Source organism: Squalius cephalus (genome assembly GCF_949319135.1).
Source record: "Squalius cephalus genome assembly, chromosome: 21".
Taxonomy (NCBI): Eukaryota; Metazoa; Chordata; class Actinopteri; order Cypriniformes; family Leuciscidae; genus Squalius; species Squalius cephalus.
In genome coordinates, this window is record NC_137142.1 from 26,178,545 (window position 1) to 26,193,422 (window position 14,878).

General features: G+C 39.2%; 1 protein-coding gene across 7 annotated transcripts in view; it reads right to left on the reverse strand.

Annotated features, from left to right (window-relative positions):
• Positions 1-6: 6 nt before the first annotated feature.
• cep170aa (centrosomal protein 170Aa) overlaps positions 7-14,878 on the reverse strand; it is a 44,988-nt gene continuing 30,116 nt past the window's right edge. Inside the window, exons 10-20 of one of the 7 annotated variants that reach the window (XM_079856314.1) lie at positions 14,246-14,347; positions 13,316-13,451; positions 11,141-12,625; positions 9,953-10,000; positions 8,601-8,841; positions 3,215-3,374; positions 2,959-3,126; positions 2,610-2,698; positions 2,096-2,189; positions 1,965-2,016; positions 7-1,770 (exon numbers count right to left, since the gene is read on the reverse strand). In XM_079856314.1, coding sequence (XP_079712440.1) covers positions 1,517-1,770; positions 1,965-2,016; positions 2,096-2,189; positions 2,610-2,698; positions 2,959-3,126; positions 3,215-3,374; positions 8,601-8,841; positions 9,953-10,000; positions 11,141-12,625; positions 13,316-13,451; positions 14,246-14,347 — 2,829 coding nt within the window. In that variant the 3' untranslated portion in view covers positions 7-1,516. Of the gene's footprint in view, positions 1,771-1,964; positions 2,017-2,095; positions 2,190-2,609; positions 2,699-2,949; positions 3,127-3,214; positions 3,396-8,600; positions 8,842-9,952; positions 10,001-11,140; positions 12,626-13,315; positions 13,452-14,245; positions 14,348-14,878 lie in introns of all 7 variants that reach the window. The other 6 variants (XM_079856313.1, XM_079856312.1, XM_079856311.1 and 3 more) reach the window with 6 other exon arrangements.

Consider the following 14,878-nt stretch of genomic DNA (forward strand, 5'->3'; position numbering starts at 1 on the left):
TCCCTAAATTATTTAAACCGAAAACACCACTCTGCTTCAGAATTAAACAAAAATGTTTATTTAATATGCTGTTCCCCCCTTTACTGAGAATATGCAAAATTATGTAAAAAGAAAAAAAGTGCCATAACAATGAAATGAATTTAAAGAAACAAAAATAAATAAACCATACATTAAAAAGTTGAAAAAACAACAAAAACAAAACAAAAAAAAACACTGATATGATACACAATGTGTAAACCACACTGGGAAAATCTATGTACCAAGCACTTTATCTGCCGTTCCACCCTCTCATACAGCGGCGGACTCACACAGGTTGTTTTCTGTCAGAGGGGCGTCCCACTGTAAAGGCATCTTGTAGTGAGTACAGTGAGATGTAGTGGTGTCATAATCCTTTTTGTGCTCTGAATCATTCCATTTCACATTACTCCTTTGATGTGCAAAATGAAACCGTAGCACAATGAATCAAGTCTTTTCATCCTTATAAACCAAAAGAGAAAGCTAGCTGAGAATACTGGGCACTTAGTGACATTATACATGTATAAAACACAAAAAAAGCCCACTGGATGTATTCTGTCTGGTACCTATCTGCCCTATTGTCTAGGTCTACAGTTACACTATATGCCAGAAAAACTCTTCCTACGGGGCTCCTAAAGAAAGGCCGGGTACGTGGTTCAGGTTTACTCCAACATCCTCCTAAAAATACAGACAAGCAGCAGAAGGAAAGAAACGGGTAAACAGTAAACGCACACAGAGACATGGAACATTATCATGAAAAGAAGGCTAGCAAGTATCATAGATGTCCGTCTATGCAGAATGTTAGTACACACGCGCTTACAGTCATAAGGCTGATTCAGGAGCAAAACGGAGAAAAAACCATTTAGCCAGGGCGCAGTTTACCAGTCCATTAGTGCATGCCATGCATTCGTCTGCAAGTTCCCTCTTTATGTTTCGAATACTACAAAATTATGCAAATAATTTCAGTGGATATTTCAGCCTCCAATGATACAAAGTCTTTGCATTAAAAAAAACCCCAAGAACATTATTATTAAGCTAATTTAGAATAGCTTGAATGCACAAAATTCCAGTTATCTAAATAGACAAATTTGAAATAGAAATGACTGAGTTTGCGCATAGTTTGCTGTATTCAGTTTGGTAAACTGGGTAGTTGCACTGTGCAGAACACAGAAAGGTGAGCTCAGAGGAGAGCAGACAGGCACTGGAGTTGCTTTAGTCCGTTCACGGGGGATACGTCTGGCAGTTCAAAGGGCTTGGATGGCCACTTGCTTCCTGTCACATGCAGCTGTGTGTGTTTTGGTGCGGTTTCGCTTAGCCGAGCCAAGCAGTCAGTCCAGATACACGGGTGTGATCCTAAACTAATACACTACAGGGTAAAACGACAAACACGCCTCATACAGAATCCTGTAGAAGGGCACATAGGAATAATTACATTATACGTACACAAAAGATCCATTCAGGAACAAGCTACAGTATGTAGTTAGTCCAGTTTACTAAAAGATTATTTGCTAGCGATGGCACTCTCCTCTCCTGTGGGGTGTGTGCGGTTTAAGTTGAGTCCCATACTGGGTTTCTCTTGGCTGGGGTTGGTTATGGTTGTTTTTGGTGGTGGTTGGGGGGCTCCGTTACTGGGCAGGGGTCCCCATAGGCTCTGAGAGCCAGGGCTGGTTCTGGGTTTGGGGGTGGTAGGACTGGTCAGGCCGAGGCTGGTCAGAGCGTCAAGGGTTCCATCAGGGTCCACCATGACATTTATAACTGCAGGGATAGACAAATACATCACAAAGTGTGAATGTTTGTGTACTTTGTTCATCATGAGTTGACTGATTTAAATATATATCAAATAATAATACAGCACTTCTTAGATGACTAAGGCAAGGTAAGTTTAGTTCCATTGTGTAGCTGTTGAATGTAGTGTAGACATGTAAGAAGAAGCTAAGTGTAAGTCTTACCTTGAAGCTGTTTTTCTACCCTCTTCAGCTCTGTTAGTATAGATGAAATGTCCTAAATGGCACAAAGAATAATTAGAAAAAGTACAGATCAACATCAATTACTGGAAGACATTCAGCATGAATGAACTTACCTTGTTTGTAGTTTTGGGAAGCGGAACTTCATTGTCCAAACAGAGTTTACTCTCAATATCATCCCACTTCCTGTCCTTGTCTTTGAACAATATCCTTTAAAATAGTGAATAAGAGAACATTCAAAAAATATCACAACAGGTAAACACACACTCACACAAACACACATAGTTTGGTCATGAAACTCTATAAGGCACAGGGTAATAAAACTTTACATGCAATCTGCAGGCTATCACATCATTGTGGCACAAGCTGATTGGCCTCTGCTGATGAGAACTTTTAAATAGTCATAACAAATCTAAATAGACATTAACATTGCCATATTTTAATAACATGCTAAAACTATTCAGAGTTGTCGTGATTTTTCAACAAAAACAAAACAAAAACATTAGTATGGCAGGTTTAATGTAGGATTGCTAAGTTTGATTTCTGTAACATTTTCAGCAATTACAGAATGACCCTTTATGTAATTTGGTTTGATGAGCAACACTGTACACATTTCATTCCATGACTGACCTGATTTTGCCGGCAGTTTTATCTACAGACTGTCGGATTTTGGAAGACAGTTGGGAAACCGACGTCAGCAATAAACTGTCTAGCACCGCCTACAAAAGAACCAGCAGGACCTTGTCAATCAATACGTTACCAAACAAACAACATCCAGCCGATAAAACACAGAGGTAATTAATCTTAATGACATCATATTGGTTTTCATGTCACCACTCAGTACACACCAGGTTAAACTGAACAAGACGTCCTCAAGTGGAGCCACAAACGCACACCCAGAAGAGTGCTGAATCTTTCATCAAACATATTCAAGATTAGGTAGTATTTAAGTTAAGAGGGTTATTCATACCGGTCTCACCTCATCCCGGTTCCAGGTACGTCTGCGCAGGGCCGCCTGAGGGTCCAGGCTGTCCGGGGCCCGGGGACGAAGCTCCACTGGTTTGCCATTGATCTCTGAGGCTTTGGTGGGAACTACAGGGGGAATCTTCCTGAAGTTTAGACTTTCGTCAAAAACTCTCTCTACCAGCTGAAGACACGGAGAAATAACGACAGACTTATTAAGAACGAGCACCTTGGCAAACGAATAAACCTCTTGAATCTGCAGCGAGTTGTACCTCCTCCCTGGTGTCGATGGCGGAGCCCGGTGTGGTGGCGGCCGTGCTGACGGTGGTGCTGGGTGCGGTGCCGGAGGAACTGACCGAGTCGATTTCGCCTGCCACGTCATGGATCTCCCGTGCCAGGATAGCCAGGTCCTTGGCGAGGTCCTGACTGATCCTGCGCACACAGGGAAATAACCTGTAAACTTTCAGATGGGTGTCTAGAAACTAGGGGTGCACAAATACAGACAACATCATGCAAATGACACGTACAAACTCACATTAGGTAGGCCCTACTCAATTCATGCATATAAAATCCCATTCCAAATGAATGCGCTGTATGAATGACATGCATCACATGCAGCGTTTATAAAAGTATAATTATTATTAACATGACATGCTACCGTTCAAAAGTTTGGGGTCATTACAATTTAAAAAAAAAAATGTATTCTTTTATTGAGCAAGGATTAGGGTTGGGTATCGGTTGGGTTTTATCCGATACCAGTACCTACTCGGTATTTTTCAAACGGTTCCGGTGCTTAAACGGTTCTTGAAACGGTACTTAAGAAAACTAAACTGCACACACTTTATCAAAAAAATAATACCTCTCTGTGTGTGTGTGTGTGTGTGTGTGTGTGTGTGTGTGTGTGTGTGTGTGTGTGATTTTCTGAAAAAGATTTTCTGATTAAATGAAAAATTGTGCCCTTTAAAAGGCTACTGATGTAGCACAAAACACTTGAGTTAAGATCAAAATTTTGTCTTCTCATATTATGACTTTTACAGAACAGAGAAATATCTGACACTGAGCAGAAATATTTAACACACACAGTATAGCCTCATATAAATATACTTGATATTGATATACTTCATACTTGATATGCAAGATTTGCAGTTGGCATTAAAATACTAGACTTACCCGAAGAGGAACACTGGCAGCTGAACTTGAACTTGTCAAGCGTGTCAGAGGTTTTGGGTTCTATAATCCGCATTTGTAGTTTTTTTTTTTTTTTTTTTTTTTTTTTTAAACCGATTATGCTCATCAGTGGTTGTATATCAAGCAGGGACACTTTGTGTCCATTATATTTTGAGATTTCACCAGAACGAATAGATAGGTTATGAGGCGCCATCTAGGGCTTAAATCAAACTTCATTCACGCACATATGAAACCCTTGCATACACGTATACTAGGTAGTCACACATACATGTATACTGCTGAATGCTCAAAATAATATATATGAAATGCACAACTTCTAAAGTCGCTCACGCACACACACGCAAACTCTACACACACTAGACGCGCGGAACTCTCCGCGCACATACTCATCTGAGACGCGAGCACATACACACACACACACACTCACACAAACTCTCCGCGCACATACTCATCTGAGACGCGAGCACACACACACAAACTCTCCGCGCACATAATCATATAGACGGCGCCTCATAAATAGATCGATCTCCGCAACGTATTGAAGCGCGCGTCCGAGTGAAGTGCGGTGTGCGCGAGCCACGAGAAAACACCGAGCCACTGATCGCAGCGGCAACGAGCACTTTGATCACTTGATTTAAAAAAACACATTTCAGCGCTAGATCGTCTCTTATTTAACAAACGAACTAAATGAATGCTTTGCTGGTTAACTGGAGATGTTTTATTATTGGATCATTCGTGCCGCGAGATGTTTTATAGGGGGCGGAAAAAAACGTCAGGCACCGAAATCAGGCACCTAAAGTTTCGTTCTTATTCGGTCTGGTTACTACCGTTTACGTCGGAACCGGTTCCCTATTGGAACCGGGTTTCGGTACCCAACCCTAGCAAGGATGCATTAAATTGATCAAAAGTGACAGTAAAGACATTTATCATTAATATTAATAAATGCTGTTCTAAACATAAATTCTGACATTTATAATGTCAAAAAACTTTCTATCATCCATTCGTCACAGTTTCTACAAAAATATTAAGCAGCACAACTGTTTTCAACATTAATGATAAATTCTTTCATTTCTTGAAGCAGAAAATCCGCATGTTAGAATGATTTCTGAAGGATCATGTGATACTGAAGACTGGAGTAATGATGCTATAAATTCAGCTTTGTTATTACAAGGATAAATTACATTTATTTAATATATATTAATTTACTATTTTAAATTGTAATAATATTTCACAATTTTACTGTTTTTACTGTATTTTAGCTTAACCCTTTAAGTGTCACCCCCCTTTTTTTAAATATACATGAAAATGCACATTTCGACTTTAAATGGTTGTAATTAAAGAATGCTTTGGAGTATAGACATAAAATTGGTCTTGTTTTAAAGAAGACATTTGGCAGATTTTTGTTGAAGTGAAATAAATTAAGCAAGTGAAACAAAAAAAAAGTTATAGAAGTTTGAGTGTATGAAAATGTACAATGTAAAAAAATTAATTATTCATATTTTATATAAAATATATATTTTTAAAACCTGGCCGACTCTAAAACTGCTAGAAAATCAAAGCCAAAAATCTGAGTAAGTTGTGTTTCAAATTTTAGGTTGATATCTCAAAAAATGAGCTTTCAGTGAGATTTTGTTTGGGCGCAGTACCAAACATTTTCACTAGGTGACAACCAGACTCCATTACTGCCCATATAAGGGCGCCTCCATTTCCATATGTGTTATTAAAAACATTTTAATATCTTTTTTTCTAAAATAATTGAATGGATGATACCTTTTGACCTCTTGGCATGAAAACAAACTGAGGTTTCAACCATTCTTTCATGATTTTTCATGTTCATTGCTATTTCAAAATAAAGGTCTGAACACGCCTTAGGAATATGAAAATATTTTTGTTGCAAATTGATAAATTACAGCTCCTCTGTAATTTATTTTGAAAATCATTCACCAAATATGAAAACTAGAGTTTGTAAGCTTTCAAATGATATATAGTTTGTCAAGATTAGTTTATGTTTGTTATAGGATATTACTGTTTTAAATATGTAATGATTTTGGGCCCACCGGTGGGCCGGTGACACTTAAGGGGTTAAATAAATGCAGCCTTGGTGAGAATGAGATGACATTTTTTTTCATTTTTTTAAAATAAAAAACATTAAAAAAATCATAAGACCCAAAACTTTTGAATGGTAGTGTAATATAACATGCTAAACACATCAAGGATAGACTCACACATTTACGTTTTGATAATTCTTATGGTATTGAAAGAGGTTTTAGAATAACCATAAGGTGGCAGTATTGCTACATGAACAGCTCATGAGGCATACAGTTTATGGATTGTTAAAGATGCAAAAATGTCAAATTCACACAGCATCAACACATAGAAACTAATTTTACACATAGAACAGTATGAATAGTGCTTTTGAATTTTTTTTAATAAAGACCCCAGTCATATTACTAGCCTAATAAAAAGCTGTTTAACATAAAGTGGGACACCTCATGCTGAGATCATATGATCAGCTGAATTATACTACTTGCTTTATTTTGTTAACTCAAATTAACAATGGCTGACAGCAAACAGTCTCTCAGAGAGAGAGAGAGAGAGAGAGAGAGCATGTGATCAGGTTATAATACTGTGTGCCCTGCAGCAGTGGATTTGAAGACAGTCTCTCTTGTTGCAGTTCCAGCTGTGACTAATGCTATATGAGGATATCTCCTGAGATAACAGACTATGTGCCCGCATGTAACACAACGGTGACTGCCCACTTTTTAAGCGGCCTTGGTTCTCGGTGTATATTACCCATTCATTTTCCACACAGATTTAAAAAAAAATTCTACAGTAAAGAAATTTCAAACACTGAACTAAAAAAGTGAAAGTCAGTCCCAGCCATTGCTGCTTTCTTACAAGAGCACCCTATTGAACCAGGGAAATTAATAATTAAAAACATAAATGGAAATAGGTTTTTATATACATGATAATAATAATTATAATGTTGTGTAGTCTATAATAGAGGCACTTTTACTCAGTGAGAGATTTATTCATGAGGGAATAATTATCTCATAATATTATTGGAGGCTTACACACATTACAGTTAGTATGAACTGTGCATTAATTTGAATGGTGACAGCATTATACGGGTGGCTTGATGCAGTACATGACATGTAGATAACTTAAAAAAGAATTATGCAACGCAAAAAGTGCCATTAGAAATATGTTATTTACCTTTAAGAAGCTTTATTTGCTTCACATGTAAAATTAAATGAATTGCTCATTACAATAGGCTACTCTTGACATCGAAAGAAGTGTAAAGCCTGCAAATACTACAATCTACAAATACTAGAAATCGTGAAAAATAGAAATAAGTGGGAATCGTGTGAAAAACATTTAGACATTTAATTTATCTATTAGAATTTTTGTCATTTTATGTCATTTCCTTTTTTTATTATATGATGTCATTACATTGCTGTCTTGACTCCAGCCAAGAGAAGGTTTGAAGAAATCGTGATCAATTATGATCAATTATCACAATTAGAAGATCTGGCATCTGTCAAATCATCTCAGATGTATTAAACGAGGTATGAAGAACGGACACCTGGACCCTGTGCTTAATTTGTAAATGAATAATTGCCGCTGTTACAAGGCGCTGTGACCGACACTGACCATACAACTGAACATACAATGACGTCACTCGACAGTGATGGCACAACTATAAGAGCACGGTCCTGACTACATATAGCTACATTGAGACCAAATATTATTTAGCTGATCAGTGATATTCTCTCTCACCTCTGACATTGATTTCTGATTCTGACTGATCTAACTCCTGTCTCCCGCTATCCTGATTCACGAGTTCACACGTCAGATAGAATAAATGGTATGCGTATTTGGTGTGCAGTCCGAGGATAGGGCTGCAGGCTCGGTATTTGGCCCGAACCCAGAGTACTCCCCCCGTATCCCTGACTGTGGTAAAACAAGCCAAGAGTGAGGAGTCGGGGTGGTGGAGGGACGCTGAAGACTGTCGAGGAATGTAGGTGTATATATATATATAAGTGTATATACAGGCTTCCTCTCATGCTGATAGGATAGACGTGGTAACTGTTGATGACGAATTGATTAGATTGATTATTTGAACGTGCTCCTCCCAAACTTTGTTTATTGAAACATCATTTAGTATTAGCAGTTCCATCTTCGGGATCTCTTTTGATCAGAAACACCATCAGCTTTACTTGTGAATATGGAAAATGGCGATATTAAGTTAACTTATTTTTCCTAAGGATTGGATAGAGAATCACACTATCACCATGTAATGCACTTGTTAATGCCGGATCGTTTAAAAACTGGCTCAAATTAAGCACTGTATGGACCCTACTCTAGCGCTACACAGACTGGAGAAAGCATAACATCAATTTTCTGTCAAGTAACAGTGGGGCATTTAAGAAAAACACTTTTTTAGACTAAAAGAGAGTTGATAAGTACCTGGCGATCTCCTCGCTGTGTGCCGTCCAGTCTCGTATGTACTCCTCCTGTTCTTTCATCCTGTTCTTGAGGAGGAGACCCCCGGGGCTGGTCGTGACCGGAGCGGGAACGCCCAGCCTGCTGGTGCGAAGGGTGGTGCCCGGCCGCAGGCGAACGTGTTTGGGAGAGTTCCGGTTGGAGCCAAACTCATCCTCAGAGGTAGAGGCATATTCAGGAGGCAGCCGTCTCCACCGGTTATTGGCTGAAAGGAGAGAGAGGTCTGACTGAAATGTTTGCAGAAATACAATTAATAGTAAGCAATAAAGTACTATATGAATTGGGGGTTGGTTAGAAGTGTGCACATTTCAAAAAGGCCTCAAAAACAGTTAATGTATCAGTATTTTTGTCAGTATTACAAACACAGTCTCCAAACATCTTGCATCACTATCACACGATGCAATGATCTTCTTCCCCACTGGCTCAAGGTTTATTAACATGGCAACTAAAACATTCCGTTATAATTATATTCAATTATTATTGTAAAACAATCTTGAAAGTTTGTATTTTGTACTTTATTATACACTATAATGATTCCCATTAAAACCTTGTTTCAAATGGGGATGGAGCAAAGATAGTTGTATTTAACAAAATGATGTATAAAGAGTTTAAAACAAACCACTAAGCACAAAAGAAGCTTAATATTGCAGTTACCCCAGCAGATATCAAACTTGTTAAAAGCGAACAGAAAAGCTTTTCTGACCAACTATCTCTAAAATATGACACTAGCAAGTGATGAAAAAGACATTTGAGTTGATGTTTTAGTGGTTAAAGATCTGGACTGGTATTGCGAGTGTCCTTCATGAACTGTGATGAATGTTTTCTTTGCACATGTGAAGCTGTTTGCTGTCATGTTGTTTTACTTTGTGCCACCAGGGGGAATGTGTTTAACATCCGCTGACCCTCATTTCTTATTGCTCAGTGCTTGCATCAGCATAAGAGACAACTTTCCTCTGATTTTGACTGTGTGGCAGTAAAGGACAAACATCGATCTAAGAAGTCATAATTATTATTATTAACATAATTCATTAATTTCTCAAAGTTTCCTCAGAGCACTGAATCTACAAATATACTCTTAAGCGCTTGAATATTAGATCTAAATGTATATCTCTCTAAATGTTTATTTAAAGGGAAAGCAAATGAGCTGAGCTCCTTTTCATCACTGCTGAGTTTGATAAAAAAACATTTAAAAAAATATAAAAAAAGAGATGACGCATTGACTAGAATGGCATTTAAAAGCATGCTGAGATTCAGTTACTATTTTCATTGTATGAAAACCCAACACACACACACACAGCCCAGAGATGGTACAGTACCCATGGGCTCCTCCTCTGCGAGAACACTTTCAGGCTCAAGTTGAGTTTCTGTGTAAAATGGGATCTTTATAAATATCACAAGCATGCAGAGACAGACAATTACAGACATACATTACTAATGATACCGATTCAATCCACATAAAACATCAAAACTGCACTGCTAAATTCTGCTGAATGCTAAACATCTCATTTTAAGCAACTGCAGTTTTTAATAGGCTGTAGAAGATTCATCATACAACCGTCATTTTAATGACTTTATGCATGAAATGTAAATTCACCCTATCTATTTACAAAATGGATGTTATTGATCTTATCTCCGACCCTTTCTTACAATATACCGATTCTGCTCCTTTTAAATACTCAAGCTAATTTTCAGATGGATTCTCATTGGCTGTTAATGTTTTTATTTTATCATCTGTGTCTGTTGTGTTGTAGAATTTGCTATTCTCTTAAAGTCCACCTGTAGTCAATAATTGTATTCCTTAAAACTCATATTTGATATTTGAATGACATATTTAAGCGTTTTTTCCTTGAAAAAAAATTATTCATGCCTTAAAATAGCTTGAATGTAACTCTACACCCTTGCCTCATTTAGGATATGCGGTCCAATGATTATGCAAATTAGCCCCGCCTCCACTCACACTAGAAAATACTCAACAATGGTGCCGACTTTTGGACATGGTTTGTCTTAAATTATATCAAAAACACCACATAGACATATAAACAACATTAAAAGCTGGATTTTTACCACAGGGGGCCTTTAAATTTAGAAATATTATTAAAACTTTACACTTATAGTTATCATTATGGTTATAGTCTTTGGTGTTAAGGGGCTTTTGCTATTACTGTTTTTTAGGAACTATTTTTAATTTGACTAAATAAAAATCACGCAGCATGCTATAAACATGCTAATTAAAGCCCTGCTGCTAAAAACAAACAAATATAAAAAAAAAAAAATCTGGATCTCTAAACTAGTCAGCCTCACTAACTGAGTAGTCAGTTGTCGGACTTCCATCGCTACTGCATACTCAGTACTTATCTGAAATGAAAAGAAGATATGGCACCCAAAAAATTACCTTACTTCAACTGGCTTCTGCTAGCAGGAACAACTAACAATTAGCAAAGGTTTTTGTAGCATTTCCAATCATGCAGAGCTACGACTCATTCTACTATTACATTCCTTCTCACCTGATGGGGTGCTGTTGACAGGTACTGTCTTTGGCTTGGGGTCCGTTAGCTTGGAGACACTATTAGCCCTCATGCGTGCAGTTAGCTTGCCGTCCGCTGCTTGTTGATTTGTGCTTCTCAGCCCCAGACGAAGCGCCGTCTCTGCCGACACACGTGGTGCTGCGGTCCGACCGACCGTGGCCTCCGAATCGCTCCGTGCTGAGAACGAGCCGAGTCTGGTGCGTCGAGGCTGCGCTAGCATGTCAATGCGTGACTGCGCCTTTCTTCCCGATGGTGGTTTAGAAGTGGAACTAGTGGTGGACACCTCAGATGCCACTGAAACCCTGTCTGCATCCGCTAGGTCTGTGTCCGACGTGTCTCCAAGCCGAGCCCTGCGCAACAGAGATGCCCGCGTGGGACGGGGCTGCGGAAGACCAGCCTGTTTCACAAGGGCCGCGGCGCTAGTTTGCACCGTCTTGCTGGGCTTTGCGGACCTTGCGGATTTGCTGATATCAAGCTTGGACTGCAAGAGGTCATCGGTGGAGGTGAAGTAACCTTTGGTGAGTGAGCGGCTGGAATACATCTCCTGGTCCGAGGAAAGGATGTCTGAGATGGCTAGCGAGGACGTCTGGTCGTCATCCGTGAGATCTTGGGATGGTTGGCGGCCACGGGAGGCTGTCTGTACTGAACGGCGAGAATCTGAGCGGCTTTCTGTGGTCTTGGTCTTGGTCTTCCTCTCCAGGCGCTCTCTCGCGCTGGTCGTGGTTTTTGACGTGGCGCTCACATTGCTCTTCTCTCTATAAAGGCTGCTGAGGGACCGTCGCTTCTGAACCGCCTTACGATCGGCCTCGGCTGCCGCCTGGCTAACCGTGCTGGCCGTGTCGATGTCAGACTCTGGGGATAAAGGGCAGGCTGCGGGGTCCAACTTCTTCTCATCCCGGAGTTTAGCCTCAAGGAATGCCATGACAGCTTCAGTGTCTTTGAGAAGAGTTGCCGTGTCCATGCTGCCCATCGAGTCGCTTCGCTCCCTCCCGCCGTTCTGTCGGTTGATGTGAGGAATCAGTTCTATGGGGACGTTACCGCTGGGCTTCTCAATGGTAAAACTACCCTGCCTCACCAGCGCTTTCCCAGACCTCTCGCTGTCACTTCCTTTACTCTTGTCCTCAGAACGCCTCCTGCGACTCTCCTCTGGCGTTCTCCTCTCTCCACTTCCCAGGGGGCGCGCAGAAGACTGTTTTCCAGCCTTCCCGTCCTGCTGGATGCTCTTGGATTGGCTAGACTCAATGTTCTTGTTGTTCGGAGTTTTGAGGCACTCGCCATCACCTTTATGGTCACTGTGGCTTTCTTTTTCCTGGGGTTCTGTGTCCTGCTTCTCACCGATCTCAGAACGCTTGATCTTCTCCTCAGTTGGAAGCTGCGGAAGAGTCCTTCTTTTGCGCTCAGCTTGGCTGGAAGTGGTGGAACCGGTGCTCTTGATAGAGATGCCAGCCTCAAAAGCATCGCCATCTGAAGTGGGAAAAAGAAAATACATATTATAGCACTTCAAACATATCCACTACTGTTCAAAAGTTAGGGGTCCGTAATATTTTTTATTCAGCAAGGATGCATTAAATTGATCAAAATTGACAGTAAAGACGTATGTTACAAAGTATGTAATGTTACAAAATATATATAAAAAAATCCTGTTATTTTAGTTTTTATCAATTTATCAATAAATACTGAAAAAATTAATCATGGTTTCCCAAAAAATATTAAGCAGCACAGCTGTTTTTAACACTGATAACACGAATGCTTTTGAGCAAATCAGCATATTAGAATGATTTCTAAATGATCATGTGACACTTAAGACTGGAGAAATGGCTCCTTAAAATTCAGTTTTATTTTATTTTTATTTAAAGTTATTTTTAAATTGTAATAATAATCCACAATATTACTGTTTTAACAGTCTTATTGATCAAATAAGTGCAACCTTGGTGAACATGAGACATTTCAAAACATTGGAAAAATTCTTATTGACCTTGAACTTTTGAACAGTAGTGAACATATACATTATAGAACATGTAAGGGATAATCCACGGCTAGGTGTGCATTACACAATTTAAATGATTGATACCATACACGTTATTGGGCGATATAATAGATTTTTTAATTTAGCAGTATTTTTTTATATTGGATTTATACAATTCAGTAAATTACCTCGTTCTTGATGGACAAAAGGTGGTGGTTCGGCTCCAGATCCCTCTGGGTCTGTTCGTGTTTGATTAGCAGCTAAACTGGCCCACTGTGAAACCCAGCGAGGGCTGCCGACTGCAACTGAATCCTCCACAAGTCTCTACAAATGAAGCAAAGATGTTTCTCTAGTCAGTATTAATCACTTAATTCACCCCTGCAATGGTTGTCTGTGGTACAGTCCTGCACAGAGCTGATGACATGGGTTGTGTGTGGAATCACATTACATTTATAATTTCCAAACAAACTACACTAATTTGATTATGCTAGTCTGAGTAAGCACCACTATAAATAGTTATACAACAATAATCAGAAAACTCGAGTCTCTGCTCATATTAGAGTGAATACTGGTGTGAACATGGCGTGGATCCACAACAAGGATTCAAAACAAGGACTCTTTTGTAGACTTACTCTTGTGTGTGTGTGTGTGTGTGTGTGTGTGCAAGTTGGTGTGTGTGAATGTTGCCTTAAGGCAGCAGACTACTACTTCTCATTCCTGAACTGGGTCAGTGAGCAAGTGGCCAGTTTTCTGCCTAACAAGGAAGTGGTCAGTGGAGGGAGTGACTGACAAAGAACTGTGTCAGTATTCCTGAAAGCCAGTCCAAGTAACATCAAACCGTATCATTCAAACTAGAATGTGAAACGCAATTTCAACTGGTGTAGAAAAGAAACAAGATCAGAAACAACCTGGTTTCTGTTACATGTGCTGTTTGATGTTTGACATCAGCACAAACATTATGCTCCAAATTATGAAAACCTATCATTGTTACCCGTCAGCTGTCTATAAATTAGATAAATGCATAATGAGATAATGAAGCATAAAATACAAGGTAGGTTTAAATTCTACAAATGACAACTTGACTTAGGATGCAGACATATGTTCACTTCAGCCTTTACCTCAGACACAGTGGAACTGAGCTTCTTGCCTTCCTTCACTTTTCCACCTGCTTCCCGTTGCTCAGGACAACCAGGATCCTGAGAGTTCTCCACCCCAAACACCTACACATGACAAACACAAAAACACATGTAGGAGAATCAGCGAGCTGCGACACGATGGCAGCACCTATGTGGCGAAAAGAGGTCAAATAAACACAGCTGCACAGACTCCATAGCAACAGAGCCAGAACAACATCTCAGGAAGGAACGAACAGGAAGTATGTCAGTTCAATAGAGACACCTTTACAACACAGGATGTTTAAAATTAAACTTACGTCATCTTTATTGACAGTCACTCCGTTTAAAACTAATATCTCTGTCTATCCATCCAACTATTTACTTGTTGATGATATATTGAATCTTCACCATATATTTTTAATTATTCTGATGCCAATATAAAATTAAGCAATATTGGGAGGAATTTAATCTGCTTTTAATTTGGTTGAATCTTCATTTTAACATTTTTCTAAAGACTTACACTACCAAAGTTTGGGGTCGGTAAGATTATTATTTTTTTTTTAATTCAACAAGGGCATATTTAATTGATCAAAAGTCACGGTAAAGACATTTATTTGTATTTATTTATTTATTTTT